This window comes from Nyctereutes procyonoides, unplaced genomic scaffold (assembly GCF_905146905.1).
Source record: "Nyctereutes procyonoides isolate TBG_1078 unplaced genomic scaffold, NYPRO_anot_genome, whole genome shotgun sequence".
Classification (NCBI taxonomy): Eukaryota; Metazoa; Chordata; class Mammalia; order Carnivora; family Canidae; genus Nyctereutes; species Nyctereutes procyonoides.
Genome location: NW_026575145.1, coordinates 2,189,254 through 2,213,796, shown reverse-complemented (window position 1 = coordinate 2,213,796; position 24,543 = coordinate 2,189,254). Strand labels below are relative to the sequence as shown.

General features: G+C 34.8%; 1 protein-coding gene across 1 annotated transcript in view; it reads right to left on the bottom strand.

Moving 5' to 3' along the window:
* Positions 1-24,543, bottom strand: part of MDGA2 (MAM domain containing glycosylphosphatidylinositol anchor 2) — a 788,050-nt gene that overhangs the window by 228,476 nt on the left and 535,031 nt on the right. Inside the window, exon 8 of the mRNA XM_055309044.1 lies at positions 14,919-15,188. Within this exon, the coding sequence (XP_055165019.1) occupies positions 14,919-15,188 (270 nt within the window). The remainder of the gene's footprint in view (positions 1-14,918; positions 15,189-24,543) is intronic.

The following is a 24,543-nucleotide window of genomic DNA, read 5'->3' as shown; positions in this document are numbered from 1 at the left end:
TTTGAAAGAAATTAAAGATGACAAGTAAATGAAGGGATTGATAATGTTGATAGATCATAATATTTGCATATTCAATTCAATCCAAATAAAAGTTTCAGAAGCTTTTTTGGGGGGAGTGGTGAAGTAAAAATTAACAAACTGCTCAGAAAATGTATGTGGAAACACAACTGGCCAAGAATAGCCAAAGCAATCTTTAAAAAAAGGGGGAGGGGAGCCAGAATAGTTGCACTACCAGAATGTAAAGTTTAATATAATGCTATAGTAATTAAGATACAGCAGCATTAGTATAAGTATTAACAAAACCAAACAAACAAAATGGGTCCAGAAACAGAGCCACACATATTTGATAGTCTTATGTATGAATAAGGTGATATTGCAGTGTAATGAGAAGGAATGGTCAATTCTATAGTTGGTGATGAATTAACTAGATATTGAAATTGAAAAAAATACTTTATGCCTTCCACAAACTACATATAAAAATCAATTCGAAATGAATTAAAGATTAAATGTTGTAGGTAACACAGTCAAACTTTTAGCAGAAAACATACATTTTTATTACCCAGGATTAGAAAAGATTTCTTAAGTAGGATACGAAAGGCACTAACCTTAAAAATTTTTGATAGTTTAGACTCATCAAAATGAAGACTTTTATGCATTATAGGACATTAACTTTGTGAGAAGGCAAACCATAAAGTAGGAAGAAATGTTTTTTGATAAATATATTCAATAAATGGTATTTCAAAATACACCAAGAACTATACAAATAAAGAATTACAACCCAAAAGGTGTGGTGTGTGTGTGTGGGGGGGCAAAGATGGGCCAGATACTTAAAAAAGTGATTGTTGAAAAGATAATCAAATGGTCTGACCATTTGAAGAGTTGCTCAACTCATCCAGTTAAGACAAATGTAATTTAAAATTACAGTACGATTCCATAGTACCAATAGCGTGGTTAAAACAAAAAATACAGACAATATCAAGTGTTGACAAAGACGTGGAACAAAAAGAATGCTTGTAGAAGTGTAAATTGGAAAATTTGGTATTAGATATCAACATTTTCTTACCCTATAACTCACTCTTAGGTATATGTCCAATAGAAATGCATTCGTATGTTCACCAAAAGATTGGTACAAAAATATTCTGAGCATAACTATTCACATAAAGGTGTCAAGCTGGAAATAAGAGTTCATAAAGAATCAAATAAACCAATTTTGTTATATGCATACAGGGAAACATTATAATGAAAATAAAAAGGCTCTTGCTACACACAGCAGCATAGGAATCTCACAAATATAATATTGGGACAGAAATCTAGACACAAATTGAATTGTATAGTTTCTTTTATATAAAGTTTAAAAGAGCAAAACTAATCAAAGAAGTTCAAAGTCAGAATAGAAGTCACATGTCAGTGAGCCTAAGGAAGAAGGGCAGGAGGAAAGCTTCTTGAGGAAAGTTAATTCTTCATGAGGAATGCTTAACTCTTTGCTTCTCAATTTGGGTGCTTGTGACACACATGCTCACAGTGAAAAGTTCATTAAGCTATATACTTATAACTTCCACAATTTGTTATATTTTAATAAGTTAAAATGAAGTAATATCTCACACTGCATTTTTAAGATAGTGCTTTAATATACTTAGATTATATCATCAGCAAGCAGGGGGGCATTATATGATTATTAAGTATTAAAATTAATAATGAACTAATGGAGACACTGAGTCTAGACTTCTAATACTGTGAGAGGAAGGAATTACTGAACCAGAATCTTGCTATCCAAATGAATATCATCATTTATGTCTCTGAGCACTTACACTAAATCAACTTCTAAATCAATAGGCCAAATGCAATTTGTTACATGCCTCTTTTTTGAGTTTTTCTCTACTTCTGTTAAGAGAAAGTGATAGTCAATGAAAGGAAAGGAAATATGCTACATTAGAAACAATCCTTCAAAACAAGTTTCTGTAAAGAAAGTTCGCATTTAACCTGTACAATAAGAAGGAGCCGTAATGTGACATTTTACATCTTCTTTAGGTCAAATACACACACACACACACACACACACACACACACACACACACGCACACGCACATGCACATGCACCAGAATAATTAGGAGAAAATTTAGGAAGGAAATTGAGAAAGGCAACATAAATATCCATTATCTCATTTTCCATTATGCTGGTTTCAGGTCTTGGAAAGCCTGACAGCATATCTTCTAGTGCTCCGGGAAATATGAGGATTTTATAGGAATTGAGAGGATCATAAATGCAATATTGTGTCCATTTGACTGTGTTCATTGACTCCATGGCACTTAATGGATGACATGGGGGAGGGAGAATATTTTAGAAGCCCAAAAAAGAGCTCTTACTATTATAGTAAAAATTAGGTTTAAAAAATTAGAAAGCACCTCAACAAACTTTAATAAATGAGGTGAGAAGTGTTATCAAATGGACTACAGTACTTCAGAAGAAAGAGTCTTAGGACGTGAATTAGGTGAACCATTGAGACTGAGAAAGAGAGATCATTATAATGTAGAAGATAGGAACGGGTGATGAACATGGACCACAGGGAAGAGGCTAAGTTCCCAGTAAGCACTCCCTACACAGGCCAGATGACAGCCTCTTCCCAAGACAACTCTACAGAGTTATGAGTGTCCGGTAAAGAAGTACTGACATCTGAAACTCTAAGATATATGTCAAAAAATGATACAGTCTGACATTAATATGGTATCAAAATGTACATTGATTTTTTTTAGAATTGTTTTTTGTTTTTATTTTGTTGTGTGTGCATGTGTATGCACTTTTTATATTGGCTTTAAAGGAAACTTTTATTTAGGCAGTGTTTATAAACACCAGTACTATTTTGTTTTGTTTTGTTTTTAAAGAGGGAGAGGAGAGAGAGAGAAAGAGAGAGAGAATAGGGAAGAGGGAGAAGGAAGAGAATCCTAAGCAGGCTCCATGCCCAGCTTGGAGCCCCACATGGAGCTCAATCTCACAACCCTGAGATCATGGCCTAAGCCAAAATCAAGAGTCAGACACCTAACTGACTGTGCCACCCAGGCACCCTGAAAGGAACACTACTGACATTTTGGACAAGATAATTATTTTTTTCATGAAGGCTGTCCAGTGCATTACAGGGTGTTCAGCAGCATTCCTGGCTTCTACCTTTTAGATATCCATACAACAACAAAACCTCCAGTGATGACAATCAAGAATGTCTCAATAAACTATCAAATATCCCCTAAAAAGAAAAACTGCCTCCAGTTGAGAACTAACCTAAGCAGATAAATAAAATGCCACCTCTCTCCTTCTTCTACTTTTTTTTTTTGCAATGGGTTTACATCATCCATTATATCATTGCTGAAATTCGAATGTGAATTGTATTATCTCTATGAATGTTAAGTAAGTAAAGGTATGTGAGCATAAGTTATAGAAAGCATGGAAAGACTAATCCTAATGTTTATATGACTTAAGCCTTCTATAATTAATAAATAAAACATTTTAAAAATATATGTTATTTATTTATTCATGAGAGACACACACACAGAGAGAGGCAGAGACACAGGCAGAAGGAGAAGTAGGATCCATGCAGGGAGCCCGATATGGAACTCGATCCCGGGACTCCAGGATCATACCCTAGACTGAAGGCGGCGCTAACCCACTGAGCCACCTGGGATGCCCATAAATAAGACATTTGTAAAGTATTTTCCCAACTTTGGGATTTTGAAAATTAATTAAATAGTTTGGAACACATGTATTGACTTGTCATGGATAAATTTTCACTTCCTAGTCATTAACACTTGAATCTTAACAGATGAATTCTGGTTAAGATGAGCTTGAATTACTGGGTTGATGATTTACATGCATACAAAATTTTCAGATAAGTATATTTGAGGCAAAAAGAAAAAAAAAACAAGAAAAGATTCTTTGAAAGCTAAAATTAGGATATCTTATGGAGTCTAGAGAAGAATAATTTAAGAATTAAGTTTGATTGATTCTACTTAGAAATTTTCTGAAGCATTTAAAGAGAACACTCATTTGGAAGTATATTAGAACTCAAAGAGAAACAGAAAAACAGAGCAAGTGAAATTTGACAGGTTGACTAATTCAATTAAAATTGTATATAGAATCTCACACAAGTCAAGACTGCAGAATATTAACCTTTTTTTTTTAGATTTTATTTATTCATGAGAGACACACAGAGAGACAGAGGCAGAGACAGAGGCAGAGGGAGAAGCAGGCTCCATGCAGGGAGCCCGATGTGGGACTCGATCCCAGAACCGCGGGATCATGCCCTGAGCTGAAGGCAGATGCTCAACCATTGAGCCACCCAGGTGTCCCCAGAATATTAACTTCTAAGCATCATTTAAAAATAAAATAAAATGTATAAATTAATTCCTGAAAATATTCTATTAGAAAAGATGGAAGTTAAACATAGATTTTTCTTTGAAAGGCTATCAACCATTTCTAATATTTCATGACTAAGAAAATAGAGTTAATGTCACCATTCTGCATAGCATAGGAAAGAGACACTTTGTTTCTAAATATGAAAAGATTTGCACTTTTCAAAGACCAGTTCATATGTCACCTTTCTCTATGGAATTTTCTTGTTTCTCCCTAATCAGAATTAATTGTTTCTTCATTTGAGGTTCCAACAGCTCATGCCTATGCTTCTATTATGGTTATGGTCTTCCTATGACCTATGAAGGGGATAGTTGCCTGATATTTTTTTTTCATGCAAGTGTAAGACTGTACGCTCAGAGACTGCACTCATTCCTCTTCTTGTGCCTCATAGCAACTGATGCGATACAGCATGGAACAGAAATTTTCTAAATATCTGTTGAAAGCATCATTCAAATTTATCTTCCTGGTTTAATATCCTGAGGTATGTAACTAAAAATATAGAAAATAGAATTTTGTTTTAAAGTTTAATGTTCTTTAATATTTGTGTTGATGTGTAAATCTGCAGACCATGTGTTTGTAGTTGTGCATCTCCATGTGGAAGTTTGTAAACAGAAAAAAAGAATGATGAAGTCCATAAATGTGCCTAGGTTAAGGTACATTTTGACAATATAGAATCATAGGTGGTTAGAATAAAAGTATCTTAGAGTTTATTTACTACAATTCTTAGTTGTAAAGTAAGCAGAAGCCTATTTACATACTCATGATCTGATAGCTAATTGAAGGGATGCCAGAACCATATCACAGATCTCTTTCCTGGTACCTTACTGCCTACAGACCATTTAACCCACACTAACTCAGTGTGGTGAGTCAATAGGCTTGGGAAATAAGTACCTGCCATAAAAACAAGGACAAAACAAAAATGAACCATTGGGGCTTCATTAGGATAAAAAGCTTTTGTGGAGTAAAGGAAATAATCAACAAAACTAAAAGGCAACCTATACCCAAAACCAAAAAAATCCAGTCAAGAAATGGGCAGAAGCAATGATCAGACATTTCTCCAAAGAAGACATACAGATGGCCAACAGACATATGAAAAAATGCTCAACATCATTCAGCCTCAGGAAAATACAAATCAAAACCACCATGAGATATAACCTCACACCAGTCAGAATAGCTAAAATTAACAACTCAGGAAACAACAGATATTGGTGAGGACGCAGAGAAAGGAGAACCCTCTTACATTGTTGGTGGGAATGTAAACTGGCAGCCACTCTGAAAAACAATATGGAAGTTCCTCAAAAAGTTAAAAATAGATCTACCATATGACCTAGCAACTGCACTTCTAAGGTATTTACCCAAAGGATACAAGATAGTGATTCGGAGTGGTACCACCTCAATGTTTATACCAGCAGTGTCCACAAGAGCCAAACTATAGAAAAAGCCCAGATGTCCATCAACAGATGAATGGATAAAGATAATGTGGAATATTATTCTGCCATCAAAAAGAATGAAGTCTTGCCATTTGTAATGATATGGATAGACCTAGAGGTATTATACTAAGCAAAGTAAGTCAGAGAAGGATAAATACCATATGATTTCTCTCATATGTGGAATTTAAGAAACAAAAGAGATGAATATAGGGGAAGGGAAGGAGAAATAAAATAAGATGAAAACCAAGAGGAAGGCAAACCATAAGAGACTCTTAACTTTTAGAAATAAACAGAGCTGCTGGAGGGGTAGGTGGGTGGGGTGAAAGGGTAATTGGGTGATGGGCATTAAGGAGGGCACTGGATGTAATGAGCACGGGGTGTTATATGCAACTGATGAATCATTAAATTCTACCCCTGAAACTAATAATACAGTATATATTAACTAAATTAAATTTCAATAAAAATTAAATAGTTAAAAATAATAGGACAAAAACATCTGAATTAGATGTTTTCAAATTAATATCGTTGTTTTGGCTCCATTTTACAACTATAGGGTATACAAAACAAAACCAAAAACTAAACAAAACAAACAAACAAAAAAACAAAATACATAAAACACCTTCAAAGAAACTGATTAAATAATTTTTAAAATAATGTTATTTGAATAAGACTCTTATTTTCTGGATATTAGCAAGTATTGCCTTTCAAAGCACTACTACAAACTGGCGCATCTCTTTTTGACTAGAGTAAATACGAGAGACCATCTACCAAGGAGGATGATGTAAGCTTTAATAAAATAAACATGTATAACTAAGCTGTCTATACATCATGATGTAAACATAGTAATAAGAGTAAGCAGATGCTTGGGTGACTGAATCAAAGTCTGACTTTGGCTTAGATCATGACCCCAGGGTCTTGGGATCTAGCCCTGAGGAAGGCTCTGTACTGAGCAGGGAGTCAGCTTGTCCCACTGCCCCTCCCCTACTCTTGTGTTCTCTCTTTCTCACTCTGTCTCTGCCCCTTCTCTCTCTCAAATAAATAAAATCTTTAAAAATAATAATAAGAATAGGCGATATCTATACAAACTTCTCTTACTTGAAATTATATTTTATAATTGAAGAAAGATAAGTTAGATATATCCTATTTATGAAAAGATAAGTTAGATATATCCTATTTATGAAATAAGAAAGATAAGTGAAGAAAAGATAAGAAAGATAAGTGAGATATATCCTATTTATGAAAAGAAACTGAGCTATCTATTTTTAGATGGGAACTACTGAATTTGATAATTTTCATATTTTGTATAGCCCAGATTAATTTCTTAAAAAAATAATAATGAAACCATTTCAGAGCTATAAAACATAATATAATAAAATTCTCTCTGGTGTTTGGGGGAGATGTAATTACTACAGAATATTAAATTGGGAAAACAGAAATAAAGCATTTAATCTACATGAATAATTGGGACACCTGCACACAGCAGACAGCTTTGCTCTTGGAAAATGTTAAAGATTGGTTTTCTACAGCTTCAGCTACTATCATTGTAGTTTTTATTAATGACAGATCATCAAAGAAAATGTGATAAATGGAAATTTAATTTGATTAATCTAAATGCTTGGGAAGTGCAACGACCTTGTTATTGAAAATTCACAAATAATTTACTTTTAGAAACACTGAAAGCTAAATTTAAACAGTTATTTATGGAAAATTGTCAATTCTGACTGACTTTCTAACCAATAGCTTGAGATAGATGCCTTCTGGCAAAAACAATGAACATACTTTTTAAAGTATAGGTTACTTATTTGTTTCCTTGTTTATATTCCATGCTTTATTAGTGCAATTGTTTTGTGTCTTTGTCTTCTGAGATTCAATTGGTCTCTTCTAAGTGATAGAAATTCTTAAAATTCCTGTACATTAATTTGTAAGACAGCTGGTAAGTCATGCTAAGTCCTTCACAATGCAATATTATTTAGAAAATCATAAACTATAAACACTCATTTGGTTAGAACTTGAAGTATGCCTACCATTACCACAGAAAAAAGTGCTGAGTAACAAAACCAGAACTTCCTCCAATCAAAAATGGGTATATATTTAAGAAATAATCCCTAGTAAGTCTCTAGCAAGGCAAGAATAAAGGAAATAATAAAGGACATTAGTCAGTTCAATTTGGGGGATGAGGAGTGGATTATACATTTTTTTAAAAATTGGCTAAATTTTGTAAGGCACTATGGTACCTTGGTTAAGATAGTGGCCCTGGAATCATACTGTGTGGATTTTGAATCTCAGCTTTGCTGCTGGAATAAGGCTTGTTTGGGGAAGTTTAACTGCTCCCTCTTCACTTATATTTTTTTCAAAAAATGGGAATAATGATATTTTTTACCTCATAAATATTTTGGAATGATTAAAAAGTTAATGGACACAGTCTCTCCGGTAGCCTGGTACATAGTTAAGTGTTCAATCAATAATAACTATTACTATTACTCTTATCTAAGTGGAACTGATACACTCAACTGTTCACATTTTTATTCTCACAGAATTTTAGAATTATAATTTTTTTGTAATAAGCCTAAAGATCATTTTGAAATGTTAGGTATGCTAATATTTGATATATTTCCACTAAGTGAGTTCTGAACAAACATATTTAATAACACAATTCAGATTATTAGTGAGAACTTAGTTATTTCACATGGATACATTAGTTAGGTAAATCAACACTTTTCAGAACAGAGGGTTATGATGTTCCTGGAGGTTACAGAATATTTCTGTGCGGTTAGGGAACTGTAAATGTATGCCTCACTGAATACATATTGACTTCCTCCATAAAGGTTAAATCTATTTCAATATTGACAACTTTTTCTCTCTCTCCTTATTAGAAATCTGAGATCATAGCCAACAAAAATAGGCTGGAATATTTCTAAAATTTAAAAAAAAATTGTTTACAATGTTACTTAGCAGAGGCCAGGGGTTCAAGAGAGGGGCTGATGAAATTAAGGAGAAAATGGGAACAAAATAAGAGGCATGAGTGAGCTTGAGGCAGCATGGGAACATGAGGTGAAGAATATGATTTGTGGAGTACACCACATATCATGCTGCCTTTTACAAAACACGCCTGTAGATTATTTGACATTCCTCCTTTTTATCCCTTCTGGACACAGGCCAGGCTTTATCACTGCCTTGAATAGAATGCAGATATGACACTGCATGACTTGAGAGCCCAGGTTAAAAAAAAAAATCCATACAGCTCTTGGGATCTTTGCCCTGTGATCCAGTAGAAGTCTGGCTACTGTAAGTATGACATATGGAGAAACTGTAAAGGGTCTACTGAGAGTGAATGACAGAGACAGAGATTGACCTAAAGAATTCAGCTGTTCAAACTTTTTAGTTTAGCAACAGATATCTAAATGAGAAACCTTGAAGATGATTCCAGCCCAACCTGCTGAGTGCAATCATTTGAGACCATTAATTTTTTAGCTGAGCCTCTCAACCCCCAGATTTGTGAGTAAAACAAATGACAGCACTATTTTAAGCTACTCTTTGGGGGTGGCTTATTACACAGCAATAAATAATCACAACAATGATGCCTTTCAAACATCTCACAGATGTTTCATATGATTTAATATGTATATAAAGTTTCCTAATTTACCTTAATGTCATTTAGTACATAATTAGAATTTCAAAGGGAGATAGATGTCTGTAAGAAATGTTTAAGCCAGTAAACTTATACAAGAGATCCATTTACTCAACATATATTTATTGAGCATCTACTATACGTTGAGTAGTTTTCTAAGTTCTAGGGATACATCACCGAATAGGACAATGGATAAATTTTTTGTCCCCACTGTCCCCATAAAAGAGAGAGACTATAAATAAGGAAATACATATAAAATAACTCTAGGTAGTTATGTGATAAGAAGGAACAACAAATCATGCAAGGGAACTAGTGGTGGATTATTTCAGAAAGGGTAGCCCAAGTCACTTTCCAGAAGGTGGTATTTGAAAATTAACATTCTAGGCCAAAAGAACAGCAAATATTTAAGTCCTATGTGGGAAAAGAAAAAAGAATGTGTCTGAAGTATAGTAGGTAAAGAAGAGAGGGATATGAAATGATGATGAGGAATCTGAATTCCATTTTAGGTGAGATGAAATCCACTGGAGTTTTTGTCAGGAGGATGACATAATTCCAATCACTCTGGCTTTTGCATGAGGACAGAAACATCATCAATCTAGGTATCTGAATGACTGCATGGAGCAGGCTCTTCACCTCTATACACACCAATCATGTATACATGACCATCACTAGCCTTATCAACTAGGAAACACCTGGACTTTTTCATGAGAAAAATCTCAAGTGTTCTTGTTTAAAGTGATTACAGCTATAGGTCTGTTTGTTAACAGCCTAATCTACCTTATCTAAGTGGATAAAGGAGGGGCTTCTAAAAGTGGAGCCAGAGCAGAAAGTTGAACGAAAAGACTATTTTAATCAACCACAGGAGATATATTGATAGTTTATTTAAAGGTGGTAACAGTGAACGTGGCGAGACATGACCAGATGCAGAGTATAGTTTGAAGACAGAGCCAATGTGGGCAATGGTGGCAGAAGGAGAATCTCAATCTTACTGAGGAGCTTTTCATAAGACCAGTCAGAGCTCTGAAATATTCTCTCTGAAAAGGTACCTGATCTATCTGGGGTAGCCAAAACCCATGTGGCAATAGGAAAGAGGTGGCTAAACTGGAATTTGTGGGCTCTCACAGAGTTTACTGGTAAGCTAAACAGATGTGCGTCACAGGGAAGGAGAAGTGGTACAGGCCTATCTTGGGCTCTGTTTAGTTGGATGCTTGGAGGAAAGAGAAGCCTTCAGCAGAAAAGAGGAAAGGATACTTCACAAGAGCTTGTGCTCAGAGAATGTGGTATTTTTAAGGGACTCCTGGGAAATCCCATCACTAGAGCTCAGTCCTTGATCCACGTAGATCTTCTAGACAGAGTAATCTCCCAAGAGTACATTATTGTGCCATATAAAAAAGAAAGATGCTTTATATAGAGAAGACTTCTCTACCCCATCCAAAGCCAGGGACTTCAGAACCTGGCAATCAGGTCAGGGCTGGAATGCATTGTCAAGGAGGTGGAGGACAGACAAAGGGGAAGAAGCCAACCATACCACCTTCTCTTGCTTTCCCATTGCAGGTCCCCAGCCCCATGTGGACCCAAGCCAGGCAGGAGAGAAATTTTTGCATTAAGTTTGGGGTTTTTCTACTATTTTGGATCATGCATCCGAAAACATTGAACTAAATTTGTGTTTGTGATTTGAATGCATTGTAAGATTCTCTATTTCTAATAATGAGCATAAGCGTCATGGGGTATGCCTGACTTTTCTTCTGGAAACAGGGGACGATCACACCACTGAATAAAATTTAAAAAGACCACAGGAAACTAAAATACAATAATATCTTGGTCAGGTTATGAACCATGTTTGTTCAGCACAGTGGTTCAATTCATAACAAATGAGAATGTGGAAATGACATACTGAACAGGAGTTTGAAGAGCACCAAGCGCAAGCCACCCTGCTTCTCTCCTGACTTGGGAGAAATATGGCTCAATCACTACAATTTCTTAAAGAATCATAAGAAAAGACATAACAGCTATGTTTATAAATACCTGGCACAATATTAAAACATATGAGATGTTTTGACCCTACATTCTACTTGAAGTATTGTCTACATTATTTAAAGTATTTCCTATTAAAAAATATCAAAAGACAAATTCAGAAATGTTTCTAGAGTTTTATTCCTGTCTGAACCCTATGCTTGTATTTTTTTGTCCATGAATATTTCCCAATGGGAATTCTGTGCACAAAATATCCCTGTGCTTGTCCATGAATATTCTCCAATGGGAATTCTGTGCACAAAATATCCCTGTGCTTGCCCAGAAAACCTGGCCTATAAATCTTCATTTAATTACAGAATAAAATAGGGGGAAATAAATGGAGAACTCTAGTTTTACTGTATCCATGACACAGTTAATCTGAGACACTGTAGAGGTCTACAAATTCAGAAGACTTGAAAATGATTTCTTTGATACAATAAAAAGAAAACCATTTTCTTTAGCTGAATTTCTTGGTCTTTGTGGCAGATATCAGATGTCTCACATTACTGTAGCCATTTCTCTCGCCACATGCAATCTAGGACTCATTAACCAAGGCTATTTCTATATTCAGTAGGATTTTATACAAACTTGATTTTATGAATGATGTGGATGCCACTGCAGAGAGGTCTCGCTGGTAATATTATATGGTGATGCAAATGTATACTTCAGATAAATTAAAGGCCTAAAAATAAATTATAAATTGGGGAAATAGATTTTTAGGCTCTATTTATTTCAGACCATTCCTGTCAAAGTTGGAAACTGTCCTTTGTAAAAACTTGGATGAAACCCGCTAGATGGAACAGGGAAGAGCAGATCACTTCCTGAGTATGTATGGGCTGTGGATGGTCAGTCCCTTCTGGAGGGTGCCTGAGCAACACAGACATTTTATGCTAGAGATTCTGCCAATTTTGTAGGAATTCAATGTAGTTGCAGATGATCCTCTGTTCTAATGGCATTATTTTCCTCTAGTGAGTTCCTATCCTTGATAAAATAATGGAATGAAAGGTCCTCCATTGCAGCCATGAGTCTTAAAAATAGTCTTGCAATGCTTTAATCAATCTCACAATTTTTGTTGCAAGATTTGGTAGCACTATTTAATGGCTATTTGGGAAAGTATGTGTTTAAAGGTGAACAGATAAAAATCAGAAATAATAAACATGGTGATTTGTACAGTTTTGTTTTTTCTTTCCCTTTTTTTTTTCCTTGAAAACTGTGGTGGCTGAGGAACAGAATCTGATTAGTTACTGAGACAAGGCTTAGAGCAGTTGCATTTTACTAATACTGATATCTAAGTTAGAAAAGTTAATATACGTCCATTCAGGGACCATGTCTTTTTATTTATTACCATATATTATTCCTTTGTGTTCTTATCTTCCTTACAGAATTGTAAAACCCTTTGAAGGTAGGGATTTGAGGGTAGGAACACTGCTCTTGTGGTTACCTTCATGTATCCCTTACAAATTTGCTAATTCATTAGAATATAAGTAGTTGTCCAGTAGAAAATTTTAAAATTAAACAACCGAGATAGAGATCACATTTCATTGGTTTCAAAATCCTTATTATGCTCACATAAAATCAGAATGTACCTCACATTCAATATCCTTTTACGGTTGCTATCAACAGGGTACAGCAGTGGTGGTCTGCCTTGGGAGAAAATCAGAGACGATATTTCTCTGTAATTCTGAATTGTAAATGTTCTTAATGAGAAAAAAAGATGTTGCGTAGAAAATCATAGTCATCTAAGACTGAGATTAAAGCAGTTGGATTGGTTCTAAGTGTGGAGTTTGAAAAATAAGCAATTTATTTTTCTTTATTTTCCTTTTTATATCTACTAATGGGTGATATATGGCTTAAAAGAAAACCTATGCATAAACAGATATGAAAGACTTCTTTCAATAAGATTCTACCTCATAAGAAAACACTATGGTAGTTTAATTGGCATTACGTTTTACTTTGTAGTGATACATAAAATAATGGTATATCTTGCAACTACTAAATATTGTATGGCCTACAGTTTTGCAGCAGATAGAGAGCATTTTTCCAAGTGTCTTGATTTATATCTAACACCTTGCAATATTTTGATTAGAGCATATTTTTGGTTAAGTAGCATATTTCTAAGAGTTTGGATAAGAACAGGCAACAAAACCAGCATAATTTGTATTCACAAAATCACAAATGATAATCTCAATACATTCATTATGTTTTGTTTCCATTATAATCCTTCATCACAAAAAAAACTTCCATTTGCCTATGAGAAGTGTCCTCTTGGGCAGAATGGATATCTATTTTAATTTAGAGCCATTGGTGTCCATCCCCCACTCCCAACCCAGGACCATGCCAGGTGAAGTGAGACATAAAGAAATACAACCTCCTTGCACCATAATTTTACTGCCTCCAAACTGGAGGGATAACATTTCTTCCACGTAGTACCAGCCCACCAGCTGGCAGCATCCACACTAGTACTTCAGTGCCACTATTGATTTAGTGACCCATATTTTATGTCAATACCTCAGATATACTTTGTCTTTCATGATCTCTGACTTTTCCATGTCTTTCCCTAATCTCAGTCAGTTAAAAACCTACCCAGCCTATAGAACCTTATGAAAATGATATTAGATATTCCCTAATAACTTCAGCCAGAAGTTACTGCAATTTTTTTCATGTCTATAGTTTCATGTCTATAGTTTTTGCTTACCCCCCGAACACTGTATTATAGGGCTGTTAATTGAGATATTTTATTTCGCAGTATAATCCTTGAGTACAAGGTAATGTTTTATAGATCTCTATATAATCCCACAATTTAGAGTTCTGCTTGTAATAGAAACTCAATAAATGTTTATTAAACATTAAATTGATACATTTGCTAAATTCCTGAACTAATACACAATCTGTATAATAATGTTTAATGCTCTATGCCACATTTGCATTTTAATGATTTCTTTTACTAAGAACATATAAAAAGTATTCAATGGAATAGTTTCATAGTATCATTAAGAATGTGTTATGAAAACTATCCAATGCAAATATAAAGTATGGTTATTAAGATTCAGAAATTTTAGTTTCCATTTATAATTAGACATCATTCATCAATTATAAAGAATTTTCTAGGGATCCCTGGGTGGCGCAGCGGTTTGGCGCCTGCCTTTGGCCCAGGGCGTGATCCTGGAGACCCGGGATCGAATCCCACATCGGGCTCCCAGTGCATGGAGCCTGCTTCTCCCTCTGCCTGTGTCTCCGCCTCTCTTTCTCTCTCTCTGTGACTATCATAAATAAATAAAAAAAAAAATTAAAAAAAAAAAAGAATTTAAAAAAAAAAAAAAAGAATTTTCTATGTATGTTACACATGCATGCAATATCTGAGGAAATGTTTTTATATCAAACATTATTTGCTTTGCAATAACCTGGTTTATCCAGAAATGTTTTGGTAACATTCTCTAGGCCAACTTACCTCTCACAATGATGTTGGTGGACTTTTTTGCAGGGTTTCCTACATTGTTATTGGCAATGCAGCTGTAAGTACCAGCATCTTCTGAGGTGATGGCAGGTATGGTCAACGTTCCTCCATTCAAAACAGTCTTTTCAGGCAGAGTCCCAAAGGACCTGACCCAAGTGAGAGTGGGTGCAGGTTCTCCTCCTGTTGTAACACACACTAATGTTATGGCCTCTCCAGGATTTACAACTATAGGGTCATCCACCAAGAGTTTAATTGACGGAGATGCTAAAAGACATAAACCAACAAACAAAAAAAATGCACTGTTTAGATCTGTTACAACTGGAATTCAACAGCATGCTTTATATTTATTCAAACAATTAAAGGACATATTCTTTTCCTTTGCCAAAATCACATAGTATTAATCAAATTTAAACCAGACATAATGGTTACATATTTTAATTACATGGCATAAACCTGTAGAAGTGTACTAAATATCTTACACAGAGAGAGAGGAATTAAAATTTGTGTATTCTGAGATTACTGTTCCAAAATTAGAATGATAAAAAGGATTAAAGTTTTTAAACAAAAATCCCTTTCCCTTTTAATGCTGACAATCACCATTTGTTTTTGTCCTTCCAGGTATAAGTATTGCAGCTGTTTAGTCCTTGTATTTTCATGGTGAAGATTGTCAATTATTTAATTTTTGGATCATTCTGAGGTGAAATGATACATTTTTGCACCTGAACACAACAGAGCAAGAGATAAAGGCACAGATCATTCCAGTCTTTTACCAAGCAGTGGGCCTGGTTTTTGATCTTGAAAGGAATAATGAAATCATCTAATTCTAATGCAGTCCCCATACTTCATCTCTAACCTCTCCATTCACAAAAGGTCTATACAGTTTCATAAGCACTGCTTTAAAACAAAGAAATGAGAGCTCAAACATAGTAACCAAACTATGCCTCTTACCACTCGAATGTTTAGTTTACAATAATCTTCCCATTGAAAATAAGTCATTTGCAGTCTTTCAGGTTAAAAAAACAAAAAGATAAAATATCCATTAAAAAAACGCTGTGTTAGACTTTTCATTAAACACTCAAAGTAGAAACAGAACAAAAATATGTATGTTCACATACAGCACTTCTTTTCTGCTTACACTGCAGTGCTGGCCAACAGCAATGCATCTCTAAATAAAAATGAGGTGGGGGAGGTGCAGTATGCTAGTGTTTGATCTCACATAATCGGAGATATTTTATGCCAAAGTCAAAACTGTGTTGAAATCAATCCATATTACGCGTAAAGTGTTCAATTGTACTATGTGATTTTTTTAAGCTATTAACTTAAGACTTGGGGAGTGTTTTTCTCAGAATAAAAGGTAAATTCTTGTGTGGCCTAATATTTGTTTTCCTTATTAAAACAAAACAAACAGAGGAGAGCAAGAAAACAATTCCATATTATTATGGAATTGGCACAGTTTGGGATAGGCAGTTTGCCTGGATGACATTTTTAAACATCATTTTTGCATGTTGATTTTTCTAACATCATTTTAAGTAATATGGAAGTTTTAAGTAATATGGAAGTACAGTTTAAGTGATATGGAAGTGTCTTAATAGCCCTTGTGAGGTGTTGACGTCAAATTATAAAGATTCATGACAAAAATTACAAAATGTACATAGCAATCGTTAAATAGAAAGAAAATTCTCTCAAGAGTTACTTAAGGTTGTTAAGCTGACAAGAGATATTACTATTTAAATATTATATCAATTAATTATTGATATATTGCCATGAAAAAGTAAAAGAAATCCCTATAGCCCAATTTTAGGTAAATAGTATAATCTTACAAAGGTAATTAGTTAAAATATAATTCTGGAGATTCCAACTTTTATATCATATTAACAAAGCTCATTTGTTTTATACCACATTTTAGTAAAATTAAATGTCCCAAGGCTTAGGAGCCATTAATAGCATATGTTTAGACTATGGAAACATACAATGGTGACATTAACTCAAGAACTACTTGCCTCTGAAAAAGACGTGTACAAAGATGAGCTGTTTTTCTATTAGACAGATAATATTTAAAGAAAAAAGCCCTCCCAATCCCAAAGTTCAAAAAATAATACATATATAGCAAGACTATTGTTCTACTTGTAATGCATTACACAGAACAATATTCACAATCTTATTTTTAAAAACCCTCTTTTCCAAATCTGAATTGAAAAAAGAATATTGTCCAACTTAGTTTTGTTGAAGATGGCATTCATTTTTCTAATATTATCCCTGACATTAAAAATACCCCAGAGGCACCCGGATGGCTTAGTTAAGTGCTTGACTCGATTTTGGTTCAGCTTATGATCTCAAGGTCATGAGATAAGCCCTACATGGCCTCTGCATTGGACATGGAGACTGCTTGAGATTCTCTCTCACCCTCTTTTCCTCCCTCTCTTGTTCTCATTTTTCTAAATTCAACATTCTCATAGGACTTTTCAAAGCTCTATTATATCCACTTCATCATCTATCTTGCAAATGAATGCTATTTTTTTCAGTGTTCTTAAACCATCCAGCCATCCTGAGTTTGCATTATAAGCGTCATCTTTAGCGCCTAAATAGGTATATAGGAAAGATATATCTCATTACATTAAACCATGTAGGTAGTTGAATATTCAGTAAATGCCTAGAGCATGTGTTGGCCGGATTACTCCCTCACTTTATCAGCATAAACATGTAAGACCCCAGAATGTCATCAGTTTCCTTCTTACTATGAGAAAAGTGCAGTGTCCTAAAACATACTGCAGGATCTAGACATCCATACATTCTTCACAGCAACATGTGAGAGAGAGATTACTATTTTAAGTTCATTGTTAAGTGATAAAGAAATTAAACATGAAGGTTGAAAAAGGGACAAAAGAAACACTGAAAGGACAGTATAATTTTTATTTGGGATCTTCATTAAATCAAAGCAAAAAGTAGAAAAAAATGAAATACATAAAATAAAGGAAATCTTCCAAATAAAGTGAAATTTCATAGGTTATTTGAAACATGCTTTATAGTTATTACCAAAATGTGTCTCAAATTATAAAAGCAATTCCAACTAAGTTAGCTTTTAACCTAGCACATGCATAGATACACATACCACTAGCTATAAACATTCTGTATGTATGCAGGGCTTATAAATAACTGTGGTGCCAATCAAATTTTCAGAAAGACAATCAATCTTGCCATTCTTAATTATGGAAAGCATGGGTCATCATAGCAGTTGTTCCAGAGATTTGACTCTCTCCTCTTTAACATTAGTATGCCAACATTGTAGCATGACTGATATACTCTGTAGTAGGAATATGATTGGTCAATCAATCGATAGATAGATAAATTATTGGTCCTGGGAGAAATATGATGAAGTAGGACAACAAAAAGAGAGAGAAGGGGGGGGGAGGGAAAGGAAGAAGAGAGAGGAAAGGCCAGTCCAAAATCCTAAATGTTTAATAGAACTTCAATAACAGCAATAAGGAAAATATATTTTAGGAGGTATCTCTGAGAAAGGGAATTCTTCCCATGTTCCCTTCAGCTCCCCCTGTCCTGGCAAACAAAAAGAAGAGTTTTCTTGGGCTGAGCAACAGACACTTCCGTGGGTTCCACACAGAGAGGACTGGCCTGTTCACTCTCACACCAAATCCCAAGTAGTTGGATATTCAGAGCAGGGAATAGCTATGTGTCCCTTCCTGGTTTCAGGTCCCTAGGTGTGACTGGCTAGACAGATGAGGATGTAGGAATCTCATGGGAAAGTCTCTGTGACTCAAGGGAACTAATCTTTAGCCCTACAAAGGCATGGAAGAAGCAGAGAGACCTCAGCTAGGATGGTAGTTTTCTTAGTTTGAATCTTTCCCAAAATAGTTTCTGATATACGTAGTTAATCTGAGTGCAGAGGCCATGAATCATATTGAAGGAAGTAAGAATGGGGACTAAGGATGGGGAAAAAAGCCAGTAAAGAAGCACTAATGAGCAGATCACTATGAGAAGCCTGACCTCTTGCCACTTGGATCTCTCTGACAGACCCCGTAGAACACACCTCAGAGCTCTCCTGGTGAAGAGCAAGAAGGCTGGGTGGGGTGTTTGTCTACCAACTCCCATACCTCATTACTTAATGAGGATTATTCTGTGGTTCTGAGCTTTCCAACCTCATTATTGGCTGAACACATTGCTGAGTCTAGAGAAAGTTCTTAGACAGAAGAATACTGAATGTGGAGGCTGTCAAAAGAAATAGTAGTAACCTCTACAACTTGCTAAGATGAGAAGGCAGGGCTTACACACTGTCTGCTAGACTATCCTTCCATGTATCAGCAATCAACAGCTGGTTATATGAAGGTAATGTGAAAAGAAGGCAGGAAAGAATGAAGAAAGGAAGGAAGAAAGAAAGACTAAGAAATGAATGAGTGGTGACTGGAGGCATTTTTATCCATTAGGGTATAGGCACAAAAAGAATAAATACAGTATGAATTGAAGGAAGGGGATTAAAAATGCATATGATTAACTTCCTGTTTCTGTGCTATGATCCTACATTATTTAAACTAAAAAAAAATACAGATGACAGACAAACCAAGTCCGGCTTCTTTCTATGTGGTGAGATACAGCTTAATCTGTGCTTACAGATTCAAGGAACAGAAAAGTTTCTCTTAGAACTACTCACTTCACTGAAATGCAGGAATCACTGTCTTTTCATTGGGATCCATTGTCAACACACATTTCATTGAAATACAGGTTGAACATTTCACATAGTAAAAATAAAAGAATATTTTAGAAGTTGATTTGAAGACTGAAAATAATTTATCCATTTAATTGGGTTACCATTCAAATATTATCATTGTTGACATATTGATTTGTTCTCATGAAGTCCAGGAATTATATCATTTTGAGAAATTCTGTTTAAAAACAATGCTCTAGGATGTGGCAATATTCAGAACAGTATTCATAAATAGTCTCTAATTCAAGAGAGAGGCTTTGCTACAGATATTGAAACCAACATGCATTTCTCATTATGTTAATATTCACAGAGTGAATATATCTGGAAATCACTGAGAAGGCAGAGCAAGTATATTCCTTCATGGAAATTTACAGAAAAGTCTCCTAGAAGAGACTTAGCTCATAATAACAGGGTTACAAAACAGGTTGGCACAACATCTTTTGTTGTTGTTGTTGTTGCTGTTGTTAGGAAGGAATGTTTTTAGGTGTGTTGCTTATTTTCCCTAGTATAACAAATTTCAACACATTTGTCCACTCAATACGTATTTACTGACCACCTAATATGTATTTAGTCCCTGTAACAGGCACTTGAGATTTATTGGTGGAAAAAACAGGCAAAGAATCCCTGCACTCAGAAGCTCACATCCTAACAGGAAGAGAACCCGCCCCTTCCCCATGACTCCTATTGTCTTAGGTAACTTCATATATTTACATCACCTGCCTGTTCTCTGAAGTTATGTGCATTTATGATCCCTGTTCAAGATACTTATGCCACATGAGCAAAATGAGGAAGGAAATTTTCCAAAAGATATTCTTCAATAAAATGAAACTTTACAAAATAGAACAAGTATTATTTACATTTGAATCTAATCACTGAACAAGATAATGGAAAAATTAGAAATGGAACTTGTGTTCTAAGGTAAGCAAAAGACAATAAAGTCAAAAGCTTTATTTCAGTCAATAAGTTATGTCAATAGTTAGGATTCTAATACTTAATGGCCTAAAATGTCTTCATAAACCTTGGGAATCGTTATGAAAAACAACTTTAAAAACCACACATATCTCCACCCTTTGGTCAACAATCCCTAACTATTCTTGCCAAAATGTGAAATGCTGGCAAAATTTGGTCTCATTCAGGTCTATAAGAATTGAAGCATTCATCTCCTACAGCCAAATCCCAGAAGGTTATCATTCATGAAGAGAAATCCAAGCTAAAAAAAACACTTCCAACTAAGGAATTTGTTGTCCATGGAATTTTCCTGTTCGTATAGAAGATAGCAGATGGTTAATAATAGTGCTAGTGTGAAAAGATGTCCTCTTCACAAGATCAATAGAGCATGCATTTACTGTATCAGCTTCCTGGAATTCTCTTCCGGTGCTAATCCACCTGGTAAACCAGTGGTCAAGTACTTTATCATGGTCAAATATCAATATCAATTCCTCACTGCATTCCTCTGTTTTTTTTTTCTGTCTAAGTCAATAGAGTTACTTCCTCCTTTATATGACCTTAGCTGTTTATAGCAACCACCCCTGAAGCTCCACTCCAACAATTAGAGAATTTACCCCAACTCTTTCACTGTGAGATATTTAGGAATAGGATATCAGGGTGAAAAGGGTGATGTTTTTTTGTGTTTGTACCAACAACACCCAGAAAACAATTTCACAAAGATTAACTGCTCAATAATACTTCATTAAATAAAAGAATTTTCAATTTAAAGATTAGAGAATGTAGTGAAAGGGGAACCTTCTTGCATGGTTAGTGGGAATGCAAACTGGTACAGCCACTCTGGAAACCAGTGTGGAGGTTCCTCAAGAAATTAAAAATAGAGCTACCCTATGATCCAGCAATTGCACTACTGGGTATTTTTCCCAAAGATACTGATGTAGTGAAATCCTGGGACACCTGCACCCCAATGTTTATAACAGCAATGTCCACAATAGTCAAACTGTGGAAGGAGCCATGATGTCCTTCGACAGATGAATGGATAAAGAAGATGTGGGCTATATACACAATGAAATATTACTGGGCTATCAGAAAGAACAAATCACACCACCTTTTGCTTTGACGTGGATGGAAATGGAGGGTATTATGCTGAGTGAAATAGTTAATCAGAGAAGGACAATCATCATATGGTTTCACTTATACGTGGAATATAAGAAATAGTGAAAGCAATCATAAGGGAAAGGAAAGAAACTGAGTGGGAAAAACTGAGAGGGAAACAAACCATGAGAGACTTCAAACTCTGGGAAACAAAGGGTTGCAGAAGGGGAGGTGGATGGGGGGATGGGGTAACTGAGTGATGGGGACTAAGGAGGGCACTTGATGGGATGAGCACTGGGTATTACACTATATGTTGGCAAACTGAATTTAAATTAAAAAATAATTTTAAAAATTTAGAGATTAGAGAACAAGATGCTCAACATCACTAATTGCCAGGGAAATGCAAATCAAAACCACAATAAAATATTGTGTCACACCTGTCAGGAGAGCTAAAATAAAAAAAAAAGACAAGAAATTACAAGTATATTCGAGGATCTGAAGGAAAAGGAACTCTCACATTGCTGTTGGTGGGATTACAAATTGGCAGAGCTCCTATGGAAAACAGTATGGATGTCCCTCAAAAAACTAAAAATAGAAATACCATATGACCCCCAAATTCCACTATTGGCTATTTGCCCAAAGAAAGTGAAAACACTAATCTGAAAATATGTAGGCACCCCTATGTTAATTGTACCACTATTTATAATAGTCAAAATATGGAAGCAACTTAAGTGTACATCATTAGACAAATGGATAAGGAAGATGTGATATTAATGGAATATTACAGTTATAAAAAGGATGAGATCGTACCATTTGAGACAACACAGGTGCACCTAGAGTGTATTATGCTAAGTACAATAAGTCTGACTGAAAACCATATGGTTTCATTCATATATGGAATCTAAAAACAAAACAAAACAAATAAGCAAATAAGCAAACAAAAAGCAGAATCAGACCCAAAATATACAGAACAAAATGACAGTTGCCAGAGGGGAAGCAGGTGGAAGAATGGCCAATATAGGTGAAGGGAAGTGGAAGTTATGTGCTTCCAGTTATGGAATGAATAAGTCACAAGAATGAAAGTCACAGAACAAGGAAATGTAGTCAGTGATATTATAATAGTAATGTACGATAACAGATGGTAGCTATATTTGTGGTAATGTATAAATTTGTCAAATCGTTATGTTGTACACCTGAAACTAATGTAACATTGTGTGTCAATTGTACTCAAATAAAAAACAATAAAAATAAAGATTAGAGAACAGAAATTTCACTGAAGCCCTAACTATTCATTATAAACTTAACCCAAAAAGATAATAATATGAAAGAATGTGACATTATGATTCAGGATTTCATGAGTCATTCTTTGAAAACTACTACTCCTAAGACTTGCCAGTTCTTTCATTGTTCAATCTATCTAAATTTAACCATGCTTTACATTACTAACAAGGTGATGACAAGGAATTTCTCTATCAAAATTAAGTATGCTACTTATATGAAATGAATATAGTATATTATCCATACTTTTTTATACTTAAGTCTTTGCTCAGTTATGACATGTACATTACTATTAATAAACTATGTGATTAAGCTAAATTATATCCCTAAAACTAAAATAAAGGGAGAATGGCCTTTGTCATAAGAAGATAGTCTGTAGATAATTCAATATGGGCTTAAAAAATCAGGACTTAAGGCTTTTCTGTAAGAGTGATATAGTGTAGCAGCAGAACAGATAAAGACATCACCTCTAAGACCATCTGGTGTGGATCTTGCAGCTATAATGCTGAAGCCTCACCAGAGCAGCAAAGCAAACAAAACAATAATTCTGTTCTGGCTACCACAGCTGCTGAAATGAGGGCAGCTGGTATTTCTAAAACCAGGAATATAACACAGAGGGATCCATGAAAAAAAGCACTCTCTTATTGGTTATTCTCTTACTGATCTGATAGAGATTATTTTTTTCTTTTTATTACCCAGCTTGAGAGACACTGTATTATAGTGTTCTATTTTTAATCATTTTATGATTCTATAACTTTATTTTTTAGCTTTTTTGACCAAGATTGGCTCATAGCTAATCTTAAAGAATAATGCTCAATAGATTTAACCCTACTAGGCCTCTGTTTGCCTCTCTAAACATCCTGGGAATTCTAATAAATAATTCTTAATAGACTGCCTAGATTGATTAAAAAATCTTGATTATGAAAAAATCTGGACATGCAGTCTCTTAATCTTATGACACATCTTACTCACTTTATTCAAACAACTAAATTAGATCCAAGATACAGCAAAGATTAGATGGAGACGATTATAACTTTTAATATGTGCCAGACCCTCTTCAAAAACCTTTACCTATATCGACTCACTTAATTGTATGAGATAGGTACTATTATTATCCATTCTAATTATTACCAATCTGAGAAATAGCTTAGATAACTTGCCCAAGGTCATATAGGTAGTGAATGGCGGAGGTAGGATTCTAATTTAGGCAGTCTGACTTGAGATGAACATAAATCATTGTTCCTAAACTCAAGAGTGAAGTAAAGGAAGTTGATAATTTCTAAGTTCTAACTGAATTATTGATGATATTTATGCCAGAGGAAGACTTAGTGCTGCCTCTTTAACAAAAAGAAGAGGTAATATTAGTATCATCCATTATTACATTATAAAAACATGGGCAGGGCAAAAACAAATGTGGTTTGCTAGTTGGACTTCTAGAAATGTCTACCATTCAGAAAATAAGGCAAAAAGGACTTGTGAACCAATAAGTCACAATTAAAAAGCCTGAATCCTAAGAGTCTTTGGAAAAGGCTCTTAGGCCATTGCTCAGGGTGTGTTTACTCCTAACTTATACATTACTATTATGGA